Source organism: Seriola dumerili, unplaced genomic scaffold, assembly GCF_002260705.1.
Source record: "Seriola dumerili isolate Sdu_G_001 unplaced genomic scaffold, Sdu_1.0 BDQW01000187.1, whole genome shotgun sequence".
Classification (NCBI taxonomy): Eukaryota; Metazoa; Chordata; class Actinopteri; order Carangiformes; family Carangidae; genus Seriola; species Seriola dumerili.
The window spans coordinates 2,706,579-2,729,057 of NW_019174442.1; the positions used below are offsets into that span (position 1 = coordinate 2,706,579).

A 22,479-nucleotide genomic window follows, 5' to 3' on the forward strand; every position below is an offset into this window, starting at 1 on the left:
ATCTATGTACAGTCTTTACAAAAATACAACCACAGAAACAAAAACAAAACCAAAGCAAAGACGACAGATCATGAGTGTGTCATTCTGTTTGTATCTTCCCGTCTTGTTGAGCTCTTGTTGCTCGGGCTCAGTCTCTCTCCACACTCTTTTAGTGTAAAGCACTGAGGCTTGACAAGGCATCACTGTCTCTGTCTCCGTCTCCATCTCCTCAGCTCCAACACCTCCAGGTCAGCAGCGGGTCAAACCTCCACCTAAATAAAATATTCCTTCTGGCTCTCGCTCGGACCGTTGTGCGAGCTGCTCTGGCTGCTGAACGGCAGCTCGGGGCTGTCTTCAGGTTTCACTGTTTTTATTTCCTGGCTCTGACACAACCCTTTCCTCCTGTAGAGGAATCGGGCCATTACGGCTAATGCAGACACGGTCACAAAGATCACCACCGCTATCACACCTGTGAAGCAGAGAAATGGAAAAAGTTACAGCCCTCCTTACTCACAGTGTAGATCTATGTCAGGGAAGTCCACTTTAAAAAGCAAGAACAGGCCGGTAGAATAAATACAATGACTCCAACCTGTCACTGTAAATATACTGATCCGTCTTTGACAGATAAAAGACTCTTTCTTCACAGAGAGAAAAAAATCTACAAAACTAAGTAAAACTACGAAACACAACGCAATTGATTTAATAAGCGTTTACCCCTCCTTGTCAATATTTAGTAGAGGTAGCTTTGACAGTGATTACAGCCCTGAGTCTGCATATTTAGGTACGTATCAGCTTCACACATCTGGACACTTTTTAAGCTTTTTCCACTTTCTTCTTTGCAAAACTAATCAAAGTCTGTAATTGTATCGCTGCTCTCATATTGACTGCAGCAGATCTCTGTGTACGCTGCTGCGTTCGTTTTACCTTCAAGGTAAAAAAATAATAATGATAAAAAAAAAAGGTTTCATCTAGACATTCACAACTTTGTGGAGCAAAATGTTGAGACTGCCACTGTATTGAGACAGAGGACACATCAACAGCTGACATTTACTGGTTTTACAGACTTCACTTTTTATATTGTACAGAAACAGAAGTGAAAAAAGACGATGTTCTTCAAAATAAAATCCCCCTCATGCTGTGAAGGTTACGTCACTGTTGATATGAGAGCATACACTTCTCTCCTTGGGCTGAACAGTTAATCAAAATATTATCGAAACCACAATATGGCCAAGTGCAATATTCAAATTGTGGGATAAAATGCATCACAACTCGCCATAAATGAAGCATTGTGGTGCTACAGAGATACAAATCATATTCTCCACATATGTATATGTTGTTTGGTACAAGCCCCAATAAAAATCACACCATCATCTTCTTTATATTATCAATAAATATATTTTAGTGAAAATGAAAATCTGCCAAAATATATGATTTTCTTTTGCATATCGAACACCCCTGACCGTAACGTAACAAAAGTAGCGTTTATTTTGAAGTGAGCTTTCGTAACACAGGCTGCAGACCGTGTTGTGCACCTCCTGCAGCTGTATTTAGCTCTACATACAAACTGTATACCATAGGGTGTTACAATTTGCATCACAGGGTGTGACGTAAGCTCAAACAGATGTGTCGGGAACAGAGAGTGTGAAATCTGTGTGTTGGTTGTGGTACATTTTGAAATGTATAGATATTTTAGGATGCAGGCAGCAGATTACAGAGCTCTGTGACTTTATAAGCCTCGTTTTCAAATGGGACAGAATTGAATTGAAGAACCCAAAATAGAGACGAAACATTATGAAAAAAAAAAACTCCTGCTTAAAAAACAACTGGTAAGAGGCCAAAGAGGCACGAGAAAACATTAGATTGCTTTTGCTTCATCATTAGTGCTGCTGTCTGCTCATTTTCTCCAGGCTCCCGGGGCAGTTTCATTTATTAGAAGGTCTCTGCACCAATGTCAGCCAATAAAAAATGGGCACTAGTTGTACATGCAGTATAAAGTCATTTGTATTATAATTAGTTGTGTTTTACTTTGTGTACTCAGACACTCAAGGTTTTGTCTGGCTTTCATTTACACAGTATACAATTCGGTGTCACGTCTTAAAAGAAAAGAATTCAAGGTTTTCAAGTATCTTAAACTCTTGTACATCACATTGTCACAGCTTGGTGTACAGAGAATTTCTGTCTCATGATTGATGATGATGGCAGAGTGACAGTGAGACATGTTGCAGTTACAGTACCTCCAATTAGAGCCGAGTCACTCCTGATGGCGTTGACCAAAGGCTGACCCGTTCCCACTGATCCAGCCTGGCCTGCAGCGCAGAGAGACAGAGGAAATAGGCAGGAAAGATATGAGGACACGTGTGGAAGGAGGATAACGGGGGAATAAAAAGAGTGAGAAACAAATAGAAGAAATGAAGTCAAACAGAGGAGACTAAAAGAAAAAAGGAGGGGAGCAGGGAGGTCATCTGTGACATGAAAAATAGAAACGGAGATTCTACACAGAGACGCTCAGCGCAGAAAATGTGCAGGGAAACAGGAATCATCACATACAGTCAGACCATCAGTCAGAGCAGATAAGGCATATTGGAAACCACAGTACGTTTCACTATTATCCGTACGACTGACCACAGGGGAAAGATATAGCGAGGGAAACCCTTTCCAGGTCTGAGTCAATTGCTTCATCTAGTGGCCGTTAACCTGGTGTTGTTACATTATTAGGAACAAGAAGGTCCCATCACAGAGGGCTGGACAGCAGCCGATACGGTAACCTCAATAACATTTATTAATTTCAGCGTCTGGAGAAAAGGGGTGACACCTGTAGTATGAGCCTATAGTGTCTATGAGCTCATTATGAAACATGAAGAACTCATTGGCCGCCATCTTACATCAGAAAATCCAACGTTTTGATAAAGTTAGAAGCTGAGCGGAAACGGGTTTAAATAATGAATCAAACAGGAGTTTAAAGGAACTACACATCTGTACATTTTACATTATTGTCAACCATTTGTTCGTCGTTCAGTCCTCCATTGTGAAAAAGAATGTGCAGAGACATGAAACCTGCCTCAACGTACAGCATTCATGAAACCAGTTTAGCCGATGGGCCCAACATTCAACACCACCGTTATGGTCCGTCTAACGGAGGATAGCTCTCCATGAGAGACACGTTTGATATTGTAAAAGCTGACAACAACAAAAACCCAAAACAAAACAACCTAAAGCCCGACTGAAGTGTCTGACAGTTGAGAACTGAGCCTGACAAGCTGAGTGTTGAGATGTCCTGAACTGTTTTTTGTGAATGCAAATATAAACTATGACAATAATGGAGCTATTGTGCAGATTTTTCAAAAGAGTAAACAGAGTCCTTAATCCACTGGGTGAGCGTTTCCCAGCAGCAGTTGACTGACATTTGAGAAGTTGCTTTGAGACTTTTGTAGCAATAAATATGTTTTTTTTCCACTTTTCAACATGAAAATATAACATGGGAAGACCCCTCGTACTATTACCTTTGTATTCTGCTCAGTAAGTGGAAGCTACTACGCAAAGCTAGTTACAGTAAAAGCTGGCTTAACATGTGCAACTGTAAGAGCTAATTGTAGCTCACTGCAAGAGTGCATGATTTATTCTTCTTGTGGGGTTTTTGGCAGTTACCAAACAGCGTCAGGTGCACCCTGAACTTTGGGCTCACCCCAGTTTACCTGTAGACGGATTACAGTCAGATTTGTGATCAGGCCGATGGAGACACAAAGTGTAAACTGCAGTTTATTAAATAGCATCTGGATTCTCGCAATGACAAGTGTGAATGGAGTCCAAGATAAAAGACACAATGTCCCTCTGACCTGATTGGTGGTGTGTGGTTTCTGCTGCATAGGGATTGGTTGAAGTGGAGCCACAAACGGACTGGACCAGTGGGCCGGTGACAACCACAGGGCTGGTGTCTGGGTGGAGCAGAGCGGCTTTCAGAGGGCTGATGGAGTTAAAGAGGACAGCGGACAGGCAGCCTGTGAAACCCAGAGAGGTGAGCCGAGCCAGGTCTGGATCCAGCTCACCGGAGTCTGGAGAGAAAGAGACACAGCACTGTTTTAGCAGTAGACCTTTAAATCTTTGGAACGATAACATACACTTTCCCTGGTCGTAATATGTGTCACATGAAACTATTTGTACAAGTGTGATTTTACCTTAAAACCCTCATATCACTGGTTCAGTCAAAGCCTGCTGATGAGGACAAGCGTGACTTTTTATAGTGGGACTGCTGCACCGGCGCTACACCTGGGTCAGGAGGTCCCACAGCCACTCATCTTATTAGCAACCTATTTCTTAGTCCGTCTCTGAGGGCACGATTCTAGACGAACATAACTAGGTCATGACAAAGCAAATTACAGCGCTGCCGTCTCTCTGTTACGCGTCTGATCTGTTTAACAGTCACACCGCACAGACAGAAGACAGCAGCAGATGTATTTTGGTAGAATCGTCGTTCATGCTGTTTTAGTTGAATTTCAATCGATGCAGAAGCCGAACCCTCCAGTCTTCAAACATTTTATCGGAGCACCTGAGGTATATTTTTGTCCGTGTTTAACCAAACTTTATTGTTCAATACTGCGACAAACCCACGTGGAAGTAGAAAGCATTGTGCACTGTACTGCTACAGCTCTCCAGACCGGGTAATACTGCAATGCCATCGAAGCAACCTCAACCTCCCAAGAGGAATGAGTACTCTGTTTGGAAAGTTGTTGTGTACACACTGTGAACAATCACAGGAGCAAATAACAAAGGGAAAGCCTTCTTGCCAAGTTGGCAGAGTTACCACCAGGGGAATAATTGGCACATTAGACTGTGTTGTGAAGACTACAGTACATGCTGTAATATTATGAGCAGTGTCCTTAATGTTGAACTCCTGCATTAGCTGTTAAGTAGAGGCTTTGTAGCGTAGCGCCCTAAAGACCTGGTGCAAGTGAAGTACGGTAACACCTGCTGGTGGCATGGTTCTGTCGGTCTGTCAGTCTTTAATATTGATAAAGTAGCTTCATAAAACTGGAACTGTGTGTTATTAAGCTGCTTTGCCAACAGGTCTGACAGTGCTAACGGTGCTTTACTGTCTTCTTTGAAGCATTGATTTCAATTCTGTTGTTTCCATCATGATGATTAACACGATAAGAGATGTTTACACCCCACTGATACAGTTAATGTAAAATTTGACTCGTTACTGGGTAGTTGGTGTCTGAATCTCCAGTCAGGAATGTGTTGAACTGTGATTTTCTTAGTTAAAACAGAATCATACTGTTGCATTACTCGTGTTAACAGCTGATAAATTCCCATCTTAGTGACAGACATTCATATTCATTTCTGTCTTTGTTCTTTACCTGCTGCATCCTGTACAACAGCATACAAAGTAGAAAATCTCTGAAATGAGTCTGAGTGCTCTGCAGCTTGAAAGGCCTCGTCTGGGTTTTTGAAGCCGTCTCACTTACCGTGCACTCTGCCGAGAACCAGGGACCTGATGCCATTGAATTCTACATCAGATGTCAGGTTGAAGTCCTCTTTGGTGTTCTGGTCGATCTGAAAGAAAATCACTGGTGGGTAAATTCCTCAAAACATACAACTGATGACACAACAGAAAATGTTAGTAATGCTGCACAGCTTTTTGAGTGTCCAGCGCCCTGATATTTGTTTCTAATACGTCACGAATACAGTGAAGTTTCATCTGTGATGGAAACAGAGTTAGAGGAACGGCTGTGTGTTTCATCAGCGTAGGAAGTAAAACTTGTGCTTAAACAAACATCATGTCTTTGAATCAGGTGCCCCAAGGTTACACTTTAACTTACAGGGAACCCAACTGAGCCAGCAGAAGAAATGCTATCTTGAGCAAATGAGAAAAAATGTGTTGAGACGTTTGACTGCAGCTCAGACTTATCGGTGATTCCTGCAGCTCGTCCCTGCTGTCTTCCTGTTGCTTCTCCTGCTGGTCGCTGAAGTTGACTGACGAAGTAGCTGCTGAGAACACCAGGCCGACTCGTGCTTTAAATACTGACTGAGTAGAACAGTGTGATATCCTGTGTGTGTTTGTTTGTTACCTGCACAGAGACAGCGTCTGCCAGTCTGCTGATAGTAACAGCATGTAACTGTCCATTAGCGAGGTTCCTCACTTTGCTCCTCAGGATTTCTGTGTCTTTGCTGCTGTCCAGTCTGTACCGTACCTCCAGCTTGTCTGAACACACAGAAATCAACAAAACATCACACTGGCACTCAAACACAGAAAAAACAGGACTTCATGATGAAAATGAAAACATGTTCAAAAGCAACCTCTTGTAGGGTTTTTGGCATCTAAACGCTGATGGTTCTATAGCCATTACATTGTGAAATCAACATTTACTTCAGAATGATAAATCAAAACAAAAAAGTTGTCTATTGTCACTCTAACAAATGAATCAAATATCATTAGTCTTTTGTGATTCTTCATTGATGCAATCGTTTTAAAAATTCACAATTTCAACTTCTACAATAAACATTTCAATTTCCTTAACTGCTTAAAAAACCACCCAACTATGTGTAGTAGAATCAGAACCACTGAAATGCTCCACGGATATTTTCTATGCTAAATCTGCCCTTGCACCCATCATATTCATTAATAGAAATTTATTTTAGTGGGTATTAATATGTATCAAGAGAGGCCTGGATGTTCCAGGGCAACAGCAGCTGAATAATAAACCAAATAAAATTCAATATTTAGAAAATTAGGGCCAAGTAGTGTCAATAATCCCTCACAGAAACAAGATCATTTATAGGATTTTTATGGCGTTCCATGGGAGAGAGGGATATAGTCAAACTTAAGGCTTTCCCGGAAAGCTTATTTTCTATTGTACTGTTGAGAAAAAAAAAAAAAAAAAAAAAAAAAGCCATTTAGATGACGACCAACTCACATGAGCATATCTTGAATAATAACTGAGAATGCATGTAATCCTTGTGAGGCCAGTGTAATCTGAACAGAATAGATTATATGTATTCAGGAGACACGGACGGAGTGAGAGGAAAAGAATGTTTTCAGATCATGCATTATTCATGTTTTCTTCAGCCCTGCTAATTATTTTTAACACTTACCTTTTGTACCACATTTATTAGAGGAGAGGAGACAGAGGGAAGTGAGAGGCAGTCTTACAGTGACCACAATTAACAAGTAACAGGAGGTGACTGCAGAGCTGACAGACTCTATATGGATTGTCAGTGAGTTTGTAGGGGGTGAAAAGTTTTAGCTGAAATTTTCACCCTTCAACCGTTGTTAACAACATCAGATTAACACACGTCTCTGTTTTCCAGACAACGAAGCAACACAGACTCAGATAAAAATGAATTTGAAACAGAAAGTTTTCAAATGCCAGAAAATGTTTCTTTCATTTCAAAGGATTTCAATAGTGATGCTCTACTGAGACATTCAGGGCCGTCCAGAGAGGCAGATGAGGGCCGGGTTACAGAAGCTGTGGACCTTGTTTCCAGATTAAAATAGAGCAAGAAACAAAAGCCTCCTTCATGCAGGGAGAGAGAGAGAGGAGATGAACCTCATGACGATGCTTAGACACAACATACTGTGTTTTTCCACCACATGGTACCGACTCCACTCGACTCTACTTGCTTTTGAGTACCCCCCCCCCCTTTTTTTTTGCCTGATGGAAAACCAAAAAGAGTCGAGTTGAGTTGAGCTGGTACCAGGAAGAAGAAAAGGGCTACCGGTGACCACTCAACTGAGAAAAGTAAGTATTCCTTGTTAAAAATACGATACAGGTAAGAGGATGTGAGTGCTCACCATGCTTGTTGAGCAGCAGAGCCAGGTACTCTCTGTGGTAAGAGCCGACGTAGAGCAGCAGAGCAGGACTCTGGCTGGTCCTGAAGCTCAGGGAGATGTTTTCTGCTCTCAGGGTCATGTCAGAGTAAAGGGAGGAGGGCAGGGCGTTGTAGCTCCTGTTCGGCTCGTTTATCACCTGCTCCTTGACGGTGTAGGTGATGGAGGTGCCTGACTTTAAGATGGCTGACACCTCTGCAGGGAGGGAGATAATTACATTAAAAAACAAAAAAACAACCTTTTGACATTTTCTTTACCATTTCATTTTGTCTGGAAACTAAGGCCCATTAACCTTTTATCCTGTGCATACACTCATTAACAGAGTTAATTTGCATTTAAATTGGCATCCAGTATATATATACAGTATACCTTCACACTTAAGTAACAGCTAATCTCACAGTGGCTATAGCAGTGATTCATACCACACTGACAATACCTAATTAGTGAATTGGTGAACAGGCAGCCACAGGAAAACCAGCTGACAGGTGAAAAGAAAAATACAAAATCTGGCTGCTAATTCTAACACAGTTGCGACCAGAGTTGTGACTTACGTCGCAGATATAACTGTGGATCTCCAACAGACAATACAGCTGGGGCTGTTAATTATTGGATACATATGAGGCTGCATGACAGTGCTGACATGATGATTTCCTGTGACGACTTAAAAAACAAGTCGACTAGGTGCGAGGTCTTTGAGAAAACTAATTTTTGCAATGCATTAGAAAACAACAGTCTGGAATAATGCCCAAGCAGGGTTACTTTACAGAAAACTTTTTAAGACACCAAGCAGTTGGGAAAATAACAGCATCTACGTTTCTATACAGTTGATTTGGATGATTATATCTTATTATAAAAGGAGCAGAGGTCTGCACTCAGCTCTTTGCTGTCTAGTATCATACAGTTTAAAAAGCCCAAAATATTAGAAACAGAAAGTTATGTCTCTTAAATACTGAGGAAGACTTCATCGCAGTATATTAACTTTAATGTTTTCCTTCAGTGTTGGAAAAAAGACAATAGACTGATATTTTGTTCCTAAAGTAAAAAGAGTCAAAATTATCAGACAACCACAGACGTCCTCAAGACTTATTCCCACAGGATTAAGATGATTAGCAGCTGTGTAAAATAAGGATTTCATGTGTTGAGTACACGGCGGTGCAGTGTGCACCTGGACTCGACTTTATTCGTGACCTCCTTTTGGCGTGTATGGTCTCTCTTCATATCTCAAAGTGTGCGTGTGTTTTATTTATAGACCACTTTCAGGTGCTGCACTGTAACAGCAGCTTAGGAGCATCAGTCACTGCTGCTGAAAAGCTACTGAATGACTCACATTCTTGCTCAGCTCTGTTTGTCTATGAATGAGAACCTCGCCATAATGCCAGTTTGCTTCAGAGCAGCTCATCTACTCAACAAGCTCCTGTGGTATTTAAACCCCGGCTCCTTAATCCACTCTTCATCAGATTGTCCATCCACTCGTGTCGTACCACACTACGGTCAAACTCAGGGTTTTGAGTTCAAGTTTTCCTTGTGTTGATTTTGACTCCAGCCTAACTGTTCTTTGCCTGTGCTCCAGGTTCACCTTTGTCTGCCTGCCAGAACTCCTGATTGTGTCTATGAACCCCAGCCTGAGATCCAGCATCCAGCCTGCTCTGTGTTCCTCCTCCAGTCCTCTGCTCGGCTGCCTGTCCTGCTCTCCAGCGATCCCAGCCTTAAGCATAAAATCTACAATAAACAGCCTTTGTTAAACCGCTCAGCTCTCTCTGTCTGTCCTTCCTTTGGGTCCAACAGAAAGCGTTATTTAAAATGTAACAATGTCATGATAAATTTGGGGAAATCTTTATAAAATGATGGTCTAATGGAATCGTGCAAACATAAAACATCAAATCTTGAGTTTGAAAATTGAACTCAGGTTTATCATAAATGAAATCTCAGCGAAGAGTTGGAACAAGCTGATAAAGATTATATTCTACCAGACAGGTTTGAAGTTACTGAAGGGGAACCTAAGAATGAGAGAAAATGGATATTAAAGGAGCTATTTGTAAGTTTTCTCAGCCACCGTACGTAGTTTCTTGCCAGGAGAGGAGGCGATTGTCTCGTTGAAGTTTTGAAATTCAGTGGTGAGATACAAAACATCAACATTTGGGGATTTAGGGGCTCAATAAAAAAAAATTTGTGTGTGTGCATTTAACTGAAGCTAGCTGGCGGCTATAGCTCCATTTTAACATTTCTTAGTTATATCACTTGGTTCACTAGCTAACTAACAGATCTAAAAAGTTCACTGAGATCTCACTCATATGGCTTTGACTACACAAAGAGCTGGAGACAGAATCAGCTTTGTCAGAATGTTTCTGAATTGAAAACACCATAACAATCTTTTTAGGCTAAGACTATGTCTTCTGTCATCCTGTTTCTCATTTAGTCATTATTTGCATAAAAGCTAATTCTGCAGTGTGGTGCTATGATGGCCCCAGGCGCTGGAGGGAGATTGGTGAGAAAAGCTTGTGTACCTCTGTCGCAGAAGGCTCCAGTGTAAGCAGACGGGCCACAGTTGCAGGAAAAGCTGTTGGATCTCTCCACACAGCGTCCCTGGTTCTGGCACAGGGAGCCGTAGCTGCTGCAGTGGCCTGGACATCCTGCCTGAACCCCGGGGGTGATCTTGGCTCTCTCCTCCAGGTCCAGAGTGACGCCATTCAGCTGCAGGGAGCGAATACAACCCCGAAAGCCTTTCTGCCTGGAGGCCGTGCCTCCTGAAGACAAAGGAAAAACCTCAGCATTTGGTCTGTCTTTTCCTTTTTCCTGCATGTTACACATATAAGCTCTAGTTCAGTCCAGCATAATCTATAGTCATTTGATTACCTGATTAATAATGTAATACATAACGCTGTTAAAAATGCATAAGCTGACATCTTAAAATTGCTTGACCAATAGTTCAAAACCTGAAGTGACAATGATATAAAACATAGAAAAGCTGTAAATCCTCACATTTAAGAAGCTGTGAATCTATAATTGTTGCAGATTAATTTTCTCTCAGTAAACTAATTGATTAATGGACTAATCATCATCACTCAACAGTACACATACAGTGTTGTGTCTTTGAATCATGCTTTTCTGCTGATTTTGACTGCAGAGGATCTCATGCAGAGGTTCAGTTTTTGAAAGCTCAAGTGCCAGTAACTGACATTTTGTGCAGTTTGCCGATTCAGTACCCTAACTGTGACAATCGAAGGCTATTTAAGACACGTCTGCACCACTTTATGTTCTCCACACAGGTTAATTGATAAATGGGTGGAAAATAGTGTGAGCCATTTTAAATTTTTGGACAACATAACTATTATGAAACCCTTGCTAATGTTCTTTCAGGTGTGGGTTATAGAAAGTCATTACAGAAGCATAGCAGTGACATATTCTTTAATGTATCTTTGCTACAGTTTCCATTCAGTTCTGAAGGTATGAAAATCAATCTTGAAACTGTCATTATGTTGTGCATCTATCCCAGTGAACATCCAGTCTGCATAATTTTCTTTAAGATCTATTATTGTTGCAAGGTGATACAGATTGATTTCTTATAATTACTTGATTTTATTATTAACAGCTGAGCAACCTTTGAACCTCCAGAAACAATGATTTGTAACCACACTCATACTGAATCTTTTTCAATCATGAGGTGATGAAACACATTGAAACACAAACTGGCAGGTGAAAAATTCAAGGAGTTGACTTTTTACTAGCTGTCTGTCTGCCAGCTGAGCACCATGCTGATTGTTGATATCTGGAAAGTTGGCGAGCTGTCAGTCTCTCTGACAGTCTGCTTGTCCTGCCCGACTGGCTGACTGTGACAGGAAAACAGTTTTTTTTCTTTCCTTCACCGGCAGAATTTAAACTCCAGAAGTTATTGTTTTCCGACTTCTCGGATTACAACCTCCAACTGTCCTCAGAGTTCAGGCTCTGCTACTTATAATTGTCTCAGCATGCCAAACTGGCTACCTCAAGACTGCTATGATGAGATAAACAGCTTTCCAGGACTGCCCAGCTGATGAGGTTCATATCAGGGCCCAGAGTTTCATCAGGAGCTGTCACTAGCCGACTACCTTAAGTAATGGACTAGATTCAAACACTGTAGCAAGGTTATTGCAAGGAAACTGACCAGTGCAAATCATTGTCCTGAGGATATTTATAACAATTTGTGGTGATTTTATCCCAGTCTTTTAAGTCATATAGTATTAGTTCCAAAACCTCGGCCTATATAACAAGCTCATTAAAGTAACTTAAATGTGTCAGTTTCAATAACCAGACTGCAATATGTTCCCTGTACACTATGAGCCAGGATGGGAAGCAGTGCTATAGTGGGGAGTGTTGCTCAAGGGTTTAGATTCTGTGACAAAATGTAAAATCACCCAGTCTCCCTGGGGTAAGTGAAAATGTACCGTACGAGCACAGAGTCGTTTTGTATTATGGTGTGGGTGTTTGAAAAAGAGAGGGACACAAAGTGAGTAAAAGAAACAGAGTGAGAGGAGGGGAAAAAACAGAGAGTATTGTTACATGGGGCTCTGGAAGATGTGTCCAGAGCTGCTGAAGAAAAATAATGACAGTAAGAACAAAGGCCTTGTCTGAATATTGTTTTTGTCTATGTTGAGGAATAAAAAAGGCAGCTTTGTATTTCAAACAGAAACACACACACACACATTCACACTAACCTATGAATAACTGGCTGTTGAGCTGCAGGTGGATGTGCCCGTCAGCAGGAGCCTCCTGCGTGGCGGCAGGGAGCTCGTCGAGGCGAAGCGACGCCTCTTTAACGTTGCGCTCGGCTCGAATGCGATGCCACCTGTTGTCGTTCAGCGGGAAGCCGGCCTTCACGCCGACCTCCAACGGACCGTTACCCACGTCGAAGGAGAAGAGGACCTCAGTAGAGGCTGCGTCAGGGAAGGAAAAAGAAAATCAAGTCTTACTGTAAATATTGAGCAACATCCCTTTTTTTTTTACCACCCATTGTTCCTGTCTCCCTGCAGCCTGTTAACTTGTTCCACCTGTAGACAGGCCAGGTGTTGGCCAGTGCTCACACACACAAAGACACACACATACAAAGGTGCACTTACGTATATATGTAATGCACAAGAACCTCTTTCATTTATTAGAGTGTATCTGCATTTGTAAAGCAAAAAATTCAGTTTTTAATTCCATACAGTAAAAGAAATGTAGAAAAAAAGAGAAGAGTGATTTTACTTGAAATGTACTTTCAAGTAAAATCGCTAATGATGTCGCCCTATTTGCATGACAGAAATTGGTGCCAACAAAGCACATCGGCCTGTTGAGCTCATGCTGAACCTGTGAGGCTTTCTCATTAATATCCAGACTATAAAGAGCCTTTTAAATTCGCAATCGCTCTCTCGTCGCCTGTTTTTCACTTGTTAGCCTTTGACCGACGACCACTCTGAAGCTCTTATTCCCTGTGAGAGTTTCACCGTCTGTGGAGGGAGCAAGATGAAGTGATTTCTGCTGAGGGAGCGCACACAGCTACTTGACACGTTGACACATGAGCTTTACTGGAACTTTGAGAACTATATCCAGACCAAAATAATGTGATGCAAACTACTGACATCGACCAGCTCACAAGGATGTCACCCAAAAAAGAGCAGATGTCCTAGCAACCAGAAACAATGATTGCTGGACATTTAAACTGCTGTAGTGGTGACAACCAGCGAGATAACCATGGCCTAGACTAGGAGCTGTGTGGCGTACTGAGTCAGGTAAGGCCTGATTTTTTCCGATGTTGTATAGAGCAAAGCAGCACGACTGGGAGACAGATGCAACACGGTCAGAGAAGGAGAGCTGGTCATCGAAACATGACACCCAGGTTTATCGCAACCTTGGTTGGGGTGAGAGATGAAGAGACGATTTTGATATCGATATTGTGATGGAGAGAATTAGTCTCAGCACTGGTGACTGATTTCATGAGCCACAAATTGAAAACATTACTCTGCATAAAACGCTTTTTTTGTGTGTGTTTACAGATTGTTGAATGTGTGTGCATGGATCGCCTGATACGTGTGGACTGGGTTACAATAACTGTAGGTGTGGAGCTTTGAGACTCTTTAACAGTCTCCAAGCCACAAATGCATTTTGCCTTTTCATGTTGGTGTAAAACTCAGATGCTTTTCAGTAAATTCATGTGGAATTTTAATGTGGCATTTCCCCCAAAAGATGAAAGATCCACATACACACATTCAATCATTGGTGAATAAATACTATCTAATATTTTTAAGTATTTATAGACACAAAAACACACTTAATTAGATTAGTGAAGTGAGTGGTGTTTGTTTGTGGATTGAAAATACATTTGTCACTAAATCGAGACAAATCTTCATAAACATTTTTAAAAAATAAATCTTTTTGTGGATCATGGCTGCCATCAGTCTTAAAGAAACTTGACTTTGTCATGTATATGTTTAACTGAGTTTCTGACTTCTTATCCGTGTGCATATGCAGAAGGAAGGAAAGGTATTGCTGTGGCAGCGGTGTGACAGGAGTGATGGTGTGACTGTCCTCATTTTGCACTGTCAGTCTAAAAGCTGCAGCTTCGTACTATATATTACTGCCAAATAAAAAAAAAAAAAATGGTTCCACCGGTTCCAGGAAAGAGATCAGATGGCCGGCTGCAACGTTAAACCTAGTTCATAGTGTGGATATATTATATAGTCTGTCATAAAGAGTTACCTGTACTTCTGTTTCTATCAAGACCAGCTACGATGGTAGATTAATTTTAATAAGTAACGTAAAATCATACAACACTTTATCAAGAGCTGAGAGACAGCTACAGCAGCACACACTATGTGAAAGACGATGAAGGGTTCCAGCACAATGCTATTTCAACACCAGTGCAATACAATGATACAGAGAACTATAAACTCTGGTGGTTATAAAGGAAATGTACTGCAGCGGGCTGGAACAATGACACTGCAGTGATTTCCCAGAGGAGGAAAAATAAATGGTGGGGTTGCAGGAGAAGAATATTTTTTTAGGGTTTAGAGGACCTGAGGTTGAGCTCCATGCAGGTCCATCACCCCCAGCTGAGTTCAGTCCACATGAAACTTTAGCTACCAGGATGGTCCCTCCTGCTCAGGTTGTACCCACATTTAAGTGCAGTCCGGATTAGACACCGGACTTGAAAGGCTTTACTTACAGCTGAGTTCGATCCGAATGAAGTCTTTGATGCCCAGGTTTTCCAGGAAGACGCCAGAGGATGAGGTGGTTTTAAAGAGGAAGGAAATGTCTGCGCTCAGCTCTCCGTGGAATGTGGGAAAGTGGAGGTACGATGTCTCCTTGTCAAAAAACGCAGCGTTCCAGACATTTTCTGTAAATAAATTAAGAAAAACCTATTCGTCCCAGTTTTAAAATTAAAAGAAAATTAGATTAGAAGAAGGAATGAGTTTGCAGTTCAGCTTTTTACATCATTACGATCCATCATTTAAATGCTGCTGATATTTGACCAGTATTGTACAGAAACCTGACACACAACAACCCTTCATTTTAAAACACATGTACAAGGTGACATTGATGGCTCTGGACTGGACTTACTGTCTCCATGGCAACGGAGGGGTCCTACCCTGTAGGCGCTCTCTGAGCCAGGCCTCTGAACATCACCCAGCACCAGAGATCTGACAGGGAGGTTCTCTTTGTGGGTCAACAGGCCGGTGTCATTAGTCCTGGATGGTGGGGAGAGGACAGAGAGGGGTGGGGGTGGCAAGTATAATTGAGAGCATGAGAGGAAGAAAAACAGGAAGGAGGAGGAAGATGATGAGGGAGAAAAAAGGGAAAAATCATTATCACCAGTAAAGTGACAACAGGATGAACCTGTAAACTCGATCACTGCCTCCTAAGATATTTGATATAGCAGCCTATAATATTCTTATGACATAAATCAGACAAAGGAAATGTTTTATTGCAGCATATTTTACAATCTCATCATCCTGTAAACACACAGTACCATTCAGTGTAGTCAGCATCACAGTTGCAGTGGTGTTTGAGGTCCACACAGCTCTCCTGTTGTCCGCAGGCACACTGCTGGCTGCCCGGTGAAGCCCCGCCCCAGTACGTTTGCACCTGTCCTTCACCTGGACCTCCCACCCACCAGCTGAGTGCAGAGCCATCTGAGAGACACACACACACACACACACACACTTGTTTTTGTCTCTCGTGCCAAAGGGCCAAATCCAAACCTTAACACTAACATTCATCAACAAACATTTTTTTCCATAAATGGAGAACTGTTGAATTATGGATGAACTGTGCTTCTATGTGGTGTCACAGAACATCAACACCTCACCTGGTGTGTGGAGAAGACGTGACTTCCTGCAGTGGTAGGTCAGTTCCTGTTCGCAGCGCTCTGATTGGCTGATGATGGCCGCCAGCTGCGCCTCTTCAGATGCGTATTCAAAGTGAGCCGAGTGCTGATTCTTTCCCGGCGATGGTCGGACTCTGGTCAGTTCTGTGTTATTGTGCTGAATCACCATCCACGTCTTGTCCTCTGGCGGAGAGAGAGACGGAGAAAAGGCAAAGAGTGTGTTTTTAATTTTCTTATCCATTTGTGTGTGTGTGTGTAGGAAATTCAGCGTCAAGACGCCTCACTCAGCTGGAGGACTGACAGGCAGAAACAGAGGCAGGATGAAAGACAGACTGGACACGAAGGCCTCTGTGTGGTGTGTTTTGATGTGTGTGTGTGTGTTTTGATGTGTGTGTGTGTTTTGATGTGTGTGTGTGTGTGTGTTTTGATGTGTGTGTCAGCTACCTGTCATGTTGCAGTATATTAGCTGTGGTCTGATGGGTCCGCTGCCATCCACATCAATGTAATAATAGCCCGACGTGTTCCCTTTGTGCTTGTATGCCTCACAGGACTGCTCGTATATCGCTGAGGACAGAGACAAACATCATCACCATCATCATCAATATCGCAGCCACTGGACATTGGACATGTTTTTTTTAGCTGTTTACAGTCGTATGGATCCAGATTAATATTCTTCTCTCTCTTTTTATTAAAGGAGAGATTATAAGACAATGGACACATAAAAAGCTCACCACACCCGCGCTGCTGACTATTATTTTGTTTCTCTTTCAAAATTTGATCTCTTTCAGCGATTAGCAGGTTAACCATGACAACAAAGTGCAGCTTTTTGTCGCATTGGAACTTCAGTGGTTGTTCCACAATTATTAAATAACATAATACAAGACAACCTGCAAGGAACCATGTAGTGCACTTTATGTATTTTAGGTATTCTGCTCTCAAACATGTTTAAAATTTTTACTTTATTAAATTTTATGACCGTGTAACTGCTGTGCAGATATGTAGAAAAAAAAAAAAAACTGTCAACACCTCAGTGTGAAGACAAGACTCCAGGAAGTCACTGCTCCAGAGAGCAGAGATTGACACATGATCCCCTGTGAAACCACAGTGTGATGTTTTCGCAGTTGAGGGTTTCCACTGATTAAACAAACGAGATATAATGTGTTAATTAAAGGTGCTGTTAGGTGGATGTTGTTACCTTTGGACAGAGCCAAGCTAGCTGTTTCCAGACCTTATGCTAAACTAAGCTGCTGGGTTTAACGTACAGACATGATGTACTTTGTCTTACTCACGGCAAGAATGTGAACAATTATATTTTCCCAAAATGTCTACTACTACTACTGTTCCTCTAATGGAGGTCTTTGACTTTCTTCAGGAGTGTTACTGAGAGCCATTTAAGCAGAAGCTCAGGTTTTAGGAGCCATTCTGTAAAACATCCAAGCTGCTCGCAGGTGCTGAGATTTGCAGTCAGGAAGGCTGCTAAATATTTCTATGACTGATGCTTATCTGATGAATTGTAATTGGAAAATAAGTTAAATGGCTTGGAACACATCACTCTAGACCACAAAAGTGTGTAATAATCAAATTCATATAAGTCAGCAGCTCCCTCCTTGCTTATTGCTTATTGTAGGAACCACTGAGCGACTTATTGATCTTTCTTGCTCCATTTTTGATTAAATTTTGATTAATTTCAGCTTTGACACGTCTGAATACTGTAGTAAATGGTACAAACATCTTGTCTGTAATTTATAGTTTGTGCAGAAGATTGCAAAAGGAGCACTTTACAGGGTCTTTATACAAAATCTTTACATTACATATGGATGCATGGATTGTGAAGAGGCAAAAAACTGACATAGTTTTCTAAGGAAACTCCTTGGCTGAAATTGTAGAGCTAACGAAGACCTATATGTTCTCTGTTCTCTTTAGCTCTTTTCATCTTCCTCCCTTGCTCCTTCTCCTCCTCTAAGTTCCTCTCTTTGTGTTGAGTGGTTTCCCCTGGACTGAGACTCCTCAGCACCCAAACAATGATGATTGCAGCAAAGGTGTTTGATCTCAGCCTGACCTTCTGCTTCAACGGTGTCTGCAGGGACCTGACATTAAAAGCAGCAGGTTGTCTCATTACAGGAAACAGCAGAACACAAGCGCAAACATACACAGACACACACACACACGCACATGTGCACACACAGAATCCATATTGTATTTTTGACCTCTGAAGAACAATAATTGCCAAAACGTCTGGCTCTTACAGCTGTGACAGGTTGCTCCACTGTAGCTGGTGCTGGAGCAGTTGCAGTGAAAGGTGCTCCATGATTGACTGCAGCTGCCTCCATGTTCACAGTGATTGGGCGAACACCTGAGAGACAGAGACAGGAAGGAGAGCCCTCATTTAGACCTTATCCCAATAACCGGTCCCCATGAAGTTCAGGTAATGAGTTACACTGTGCTTCATTAAAATAACTCCGCAACAGAAGGGACACTACTCCCGACTTAAACACATCCTCAGAAGCTGAGAGCAGGACAAAAACCTGACAAGGACAATGTGGATAGCTATCTTTTTGACTTGACTACAAAATGTTCACCCACTTGGGATATTAGCACAAACTCTACAACAGAGAACACAAGTTAATAAATACAGTGTGTGTTCAGGGTAGCCTTTTATTTAAAAGTAAGGAGGTGAAACAATTATGCTAAGGTTAGGGTAAGGTTTTCCTGATGGTAAAATAACACTTCCACTCAAAGTTTGCTGCTTTAGCCGGGACAGATCACTGAATAATTTAGTTAATGTTACTCACCTGCAGTAAACACCTTACTTTTCACTATACCTGTTTACAGCTTGCCTTCATGAAAGTATATGTCACCCATTGGAATGATACAGCAATGACATGGCACAAAGGCATAAACTATGTCAGGCTTCGGCTGAACAGACTTTTCAGTGCTGGTTTTTGTCAAAAATAATAAAACAATAATAGAGTTGTGTAATCATAAAAACAGTGGCCGTCATCACCTGGAGGATTTCTTAGGCCTCTTTCCTAAACACCTCGCTCTTCTAAATGTTTAGCACAATTGACAGCATTAATAAATTAAATAATTGACTGTAAAAATCTCGACTGGAGGAGTGAATCAGAAACGCTCTTCCTTCCTTTCCTCCTTCCCTCCCTCTACGACAGCTGTCATGGTGTATCGGAGCACGGCACAGCGAATCCCCTTAGATGCATATATTTGCCCAGAAACATATCTCCAAACTAATAACTGTTGAAGTGAAGGCACACATCTGAAGCGTCTCTCTGACAGCACTGAATGGAACAAAGCTCTGAAAACAATGCTCATACAGGGTCGGTTTTTTTCTTGTCTTCCATGGACATTTTCCTTTTGATCAGTGGAGTGTTTGTGGGTACTCTGCGATGATTTCTCTGATTGGAAAACAATCCTGGTGTTATTATTTTATCCTTTAGCATGGATCGTGGTATCCAAAATACTACAGACTAATACTTTATGAGGTGAAGGACTCACACTAGAATAGTCTTTATATTTTGATATAGGGTGAACAGTGTTTCAGCAAGAAGCCGTGTCTGAGTTACCACTGTCTCTTACGCTGGCATTTCCTTCACCTTGTACCTTTCCTTCACCTTGGCCCCGACAGGGTTACTTTCTCTGTATTGGGAGCTGTGAGCACTGCCTCTCTTTTCCTCCTAATACTATATGAGCAAACTCTGCTGCAGCTAACTTTTTTTTCTTCTGAATGTCATCCTTGTGTCAGGATGGAGCTGGCGGTGGCAAGCAAAACAAGAAAGAGAGGAGGAGGAGGAGGGGAAGAAAAAAGTGAGAGTGAGAGGAAAGAGACAAAATGATGGAGATACTGCAGGGAGGGAGAAATCCAGGAAGGGGAATTGAGGTTGAGAGAGGGATCGAAGAAGAGGAAGGAGGAAGGCAGCAACAAAGCGGATGAAGGTTGGGATGACTGGAGCTCAGCGGCGACTGGGTAAACATATTAGGAAGGGGAAATGAGGTCAGTGACTGCAGAGAGACTGAAAGAGAAAAGGGAGAGAGCGCAGCGTGTATGTTTAATCTTTTAGCTGGTGGGAAATTCACTGCTGGAAAAGGCCTTACTCAGCAGGATTGTCAGATGGTAAAGTTTGGTTTTTAGCACCAATTTCTTTGCGTTCTTTTTATCTAAAAGTAAGTCGGGATGGAGGCAGGTGCAGCACTTTGTATTTACTTCACTGCTTTGTGCTTTTAAATATATGGATTACATATTATTCCTGTCCTCTGTCGCCTTGTTTACATTTTTTTCTGAGTCCGCTGATAAATTCTGTAAACATATGATCAGTCAAGCGGCACATATTTCAGGAAAGTATACTGCAGGTTGGAGGTAAAGGGTTGGAGAGGTGTAAATCAATTTTTCAACTTGACATTTCATTGAAACAAAAGCTGCTTGGTGGATAATATGTATGCCATTTACCAATGGGCTCTAATGATTTGGAAAAAAGGTCTAATGTCTGAGAGCAATGTGTTATTGCTCACACATACACAACAACATTAAACTGACACAGTGGAGTTTGACTTGACATTTTCTGGATTACAGACAGAGAAAAGAGACATATTAGAAGCCAGTGTTTGATGACACAGAAACGTCTACAATATTGATTCTGTCTAATGGTTGTAATAGATTTTATAGTGTACAATATCTATATTGGTGAAACAGAGTTTTAGTCTCCATATATATATCTATGCAAAGGTCTGGCACATGTATGTATATATTAATATATTGTATGATGTATGTATATATAAATGAACACCTTGCCAATCGCTTGCCAAAAGCTTCTTTTGTTGAGGCATTTCTAATTTAATTGTCCATATTAAAGGGGCCACTGAACTTGGCAGGAGCGGGTGGTGGTGATTGTCATTTGACAAGAGCTTCAGTCATTGTTGCGTTTACAAGATAAGAGGTTATTATACGCCCTCTGAGCAGCGCTATGTCTTCAGGGCAGATTGGAGGCTGCAGTGAGTTGCTATTGGAAAGTGATGAGACGGGCCGGTGCTAGCTAGTTAGCATGCTAAGTTCAGTAGAGGAAAAGATGTGATAGAGACAAGAGTCTGGAGACAGCTGTTGATGAGTAAAGGCCTCGCAACGTTTCTTTTAGACTGGTAAGTAAACAGCTGCTAATGCTAACGCTGGCTACGTAGCAATAGCAAAACTTACATATAGCTCCTATAAGACATTCAGGGTTTGTGACTCGAGTCCAGGAGATACTCCGATAAATTGTGCTTCACACACAGTAGTGCAAAGTTTTACTCCTTAAACTAATAGTCTGTCATGAAAAGAGAAATGCCATCCTGAATGAAAAAACAATAACGAAGATAACAATCATCTGGCAACAACAATCGGAACAGCAGACGCAGAGAGCAAACCAGGCAAATAAGAAATCTTCTTCAAACATGCCAATTTTCTCTGTCCAGTTACAGTAACTTTGAAACATAATATCCTAGAATTTTTCCAAACCCACACACTGAGACACAGCGCGAGTCAGGGCCAAGCAGATAAAACACAGTGAACAGAATGGCAACTTGGCAGAGAAAAAAATGTTTTTCTCACTGTGCTCATTTCACTCTGGTCTCCGCTGAACAATAACTCACTAAATGTTGTGTCTGTGCATGTGCGTCTCCTGGATGGTGTGTTCTCTCCATAACAATCCATACAGGCTCACTGCTTCTCTCAATTAAGCAAACAGAGAAGTGAAATCACATTGTGGCACAGCGAAAAGAAGCTCCACCTCATATGATGCTAAATGACAACAACAACAACAACAAAAAAAAAAGGTTTTTCTAGCAAAGAAACATTTTGGGAAACATCGAGAGAGAAGACTGTTGCCATAATTCCCTCTGTATCCAATCCACGTCTGTCTAATAATCCACATGTAACCCCATTTCACAGGAAGCCAGTCACTGAGCCTTCAGAGGGAGATTAACAGGATTTACAAAGGAAGAGTGACAACAAAATCAAACATTTTAACATTATCGCATCCTCTTTGCTGATAATTCCTTCTAAGACACAAAATCTTGTGGATAAATAAAGGCAAAAGCAGATTTAACATTTGCTTGGGTCAATCCGCCCTATATAAATATCACCAAACAAATGCTGCTTTTAGGTCTGACCTGTCGATGATGCCACACATGTCGATCTGCAGGTGACTGTAGTTTCCGATCATTCTCTGCTGCACCTTGATCAAATCCATCTCTTGGCCGTCCACGGTCAGCAGACGCATGCAGCCCTGGAAAGCTTTGAAAGGGTTCATGCACTCCTGGCTGCTCCCATCGGCAGGGCAACCTGCACATGAAC

The 22,479-nt window shown here is 41.7% G+C and overlaps 1 protein-coding gene across 1 annotated transcript in view; it reads right to left on the bottom strand.

Moving 5' to 3' along the window:
- Nucleotides 1–251: 251 nt before the first annotated feature.
- LOC111227411 (contactin-associated protein-like 4) overlaps nt 252–22,479 on the bottom strand; it is a 56,950-nt gene continuing 34,722 nt past the window's right edge. Inside the window, exons 10-24 of the mRNA XM_022752860.1 lie at nt 22,296–22,467; nt 18,389–18,495; nt 16,587–16,706; nt 16,125–16,325; nt 15,786–15,948; nt 15,377–15,504; nt 14,982–15,152; nt 12,496–12,714; nt 10,309–10,548; nt 7,769–7,999; nt 6,045–6,178; nt 5,442–5,529; nt 3,813–4,028; nt 2,214–2,285; nt 252–448 (exon numbers count right to left, since the gene is read on the bottom strand). Coding sequence (XP_022608581.1) covers nt 252–448; nt 2,214–2,285; nt 3,813–4,028; nt 5,442–5,529; nt 6,045–6,178; nt 7,769–7,999; nt 10,309–10,548; nt 12,496–12,714; nt 14,982–15,152; nt 15,377–15,504; nt 15,786–15,948; nt 16,125–16,325; nt 16,587–16,706; nt 18,389–18,495; nt 22,296–22,467 — 2,459 coding nt within the window. The remainder of the gene's footprint in view (nt 449–2,213; nt 2,286–3,812; nt 4,029–5,441; nt 5,530–6,044; nt 6,179–7,768; nt 8,000–10,308; nt 10,549–12,495; nt 12,715–14,981; nt 15,153–15,376; nt 15,505–15,785; nt 15,949–16,124; nt 16,326–16,586; nt 16,707–18,388; nt 18,496–22,295; nt 22,468–22,479) is intronic.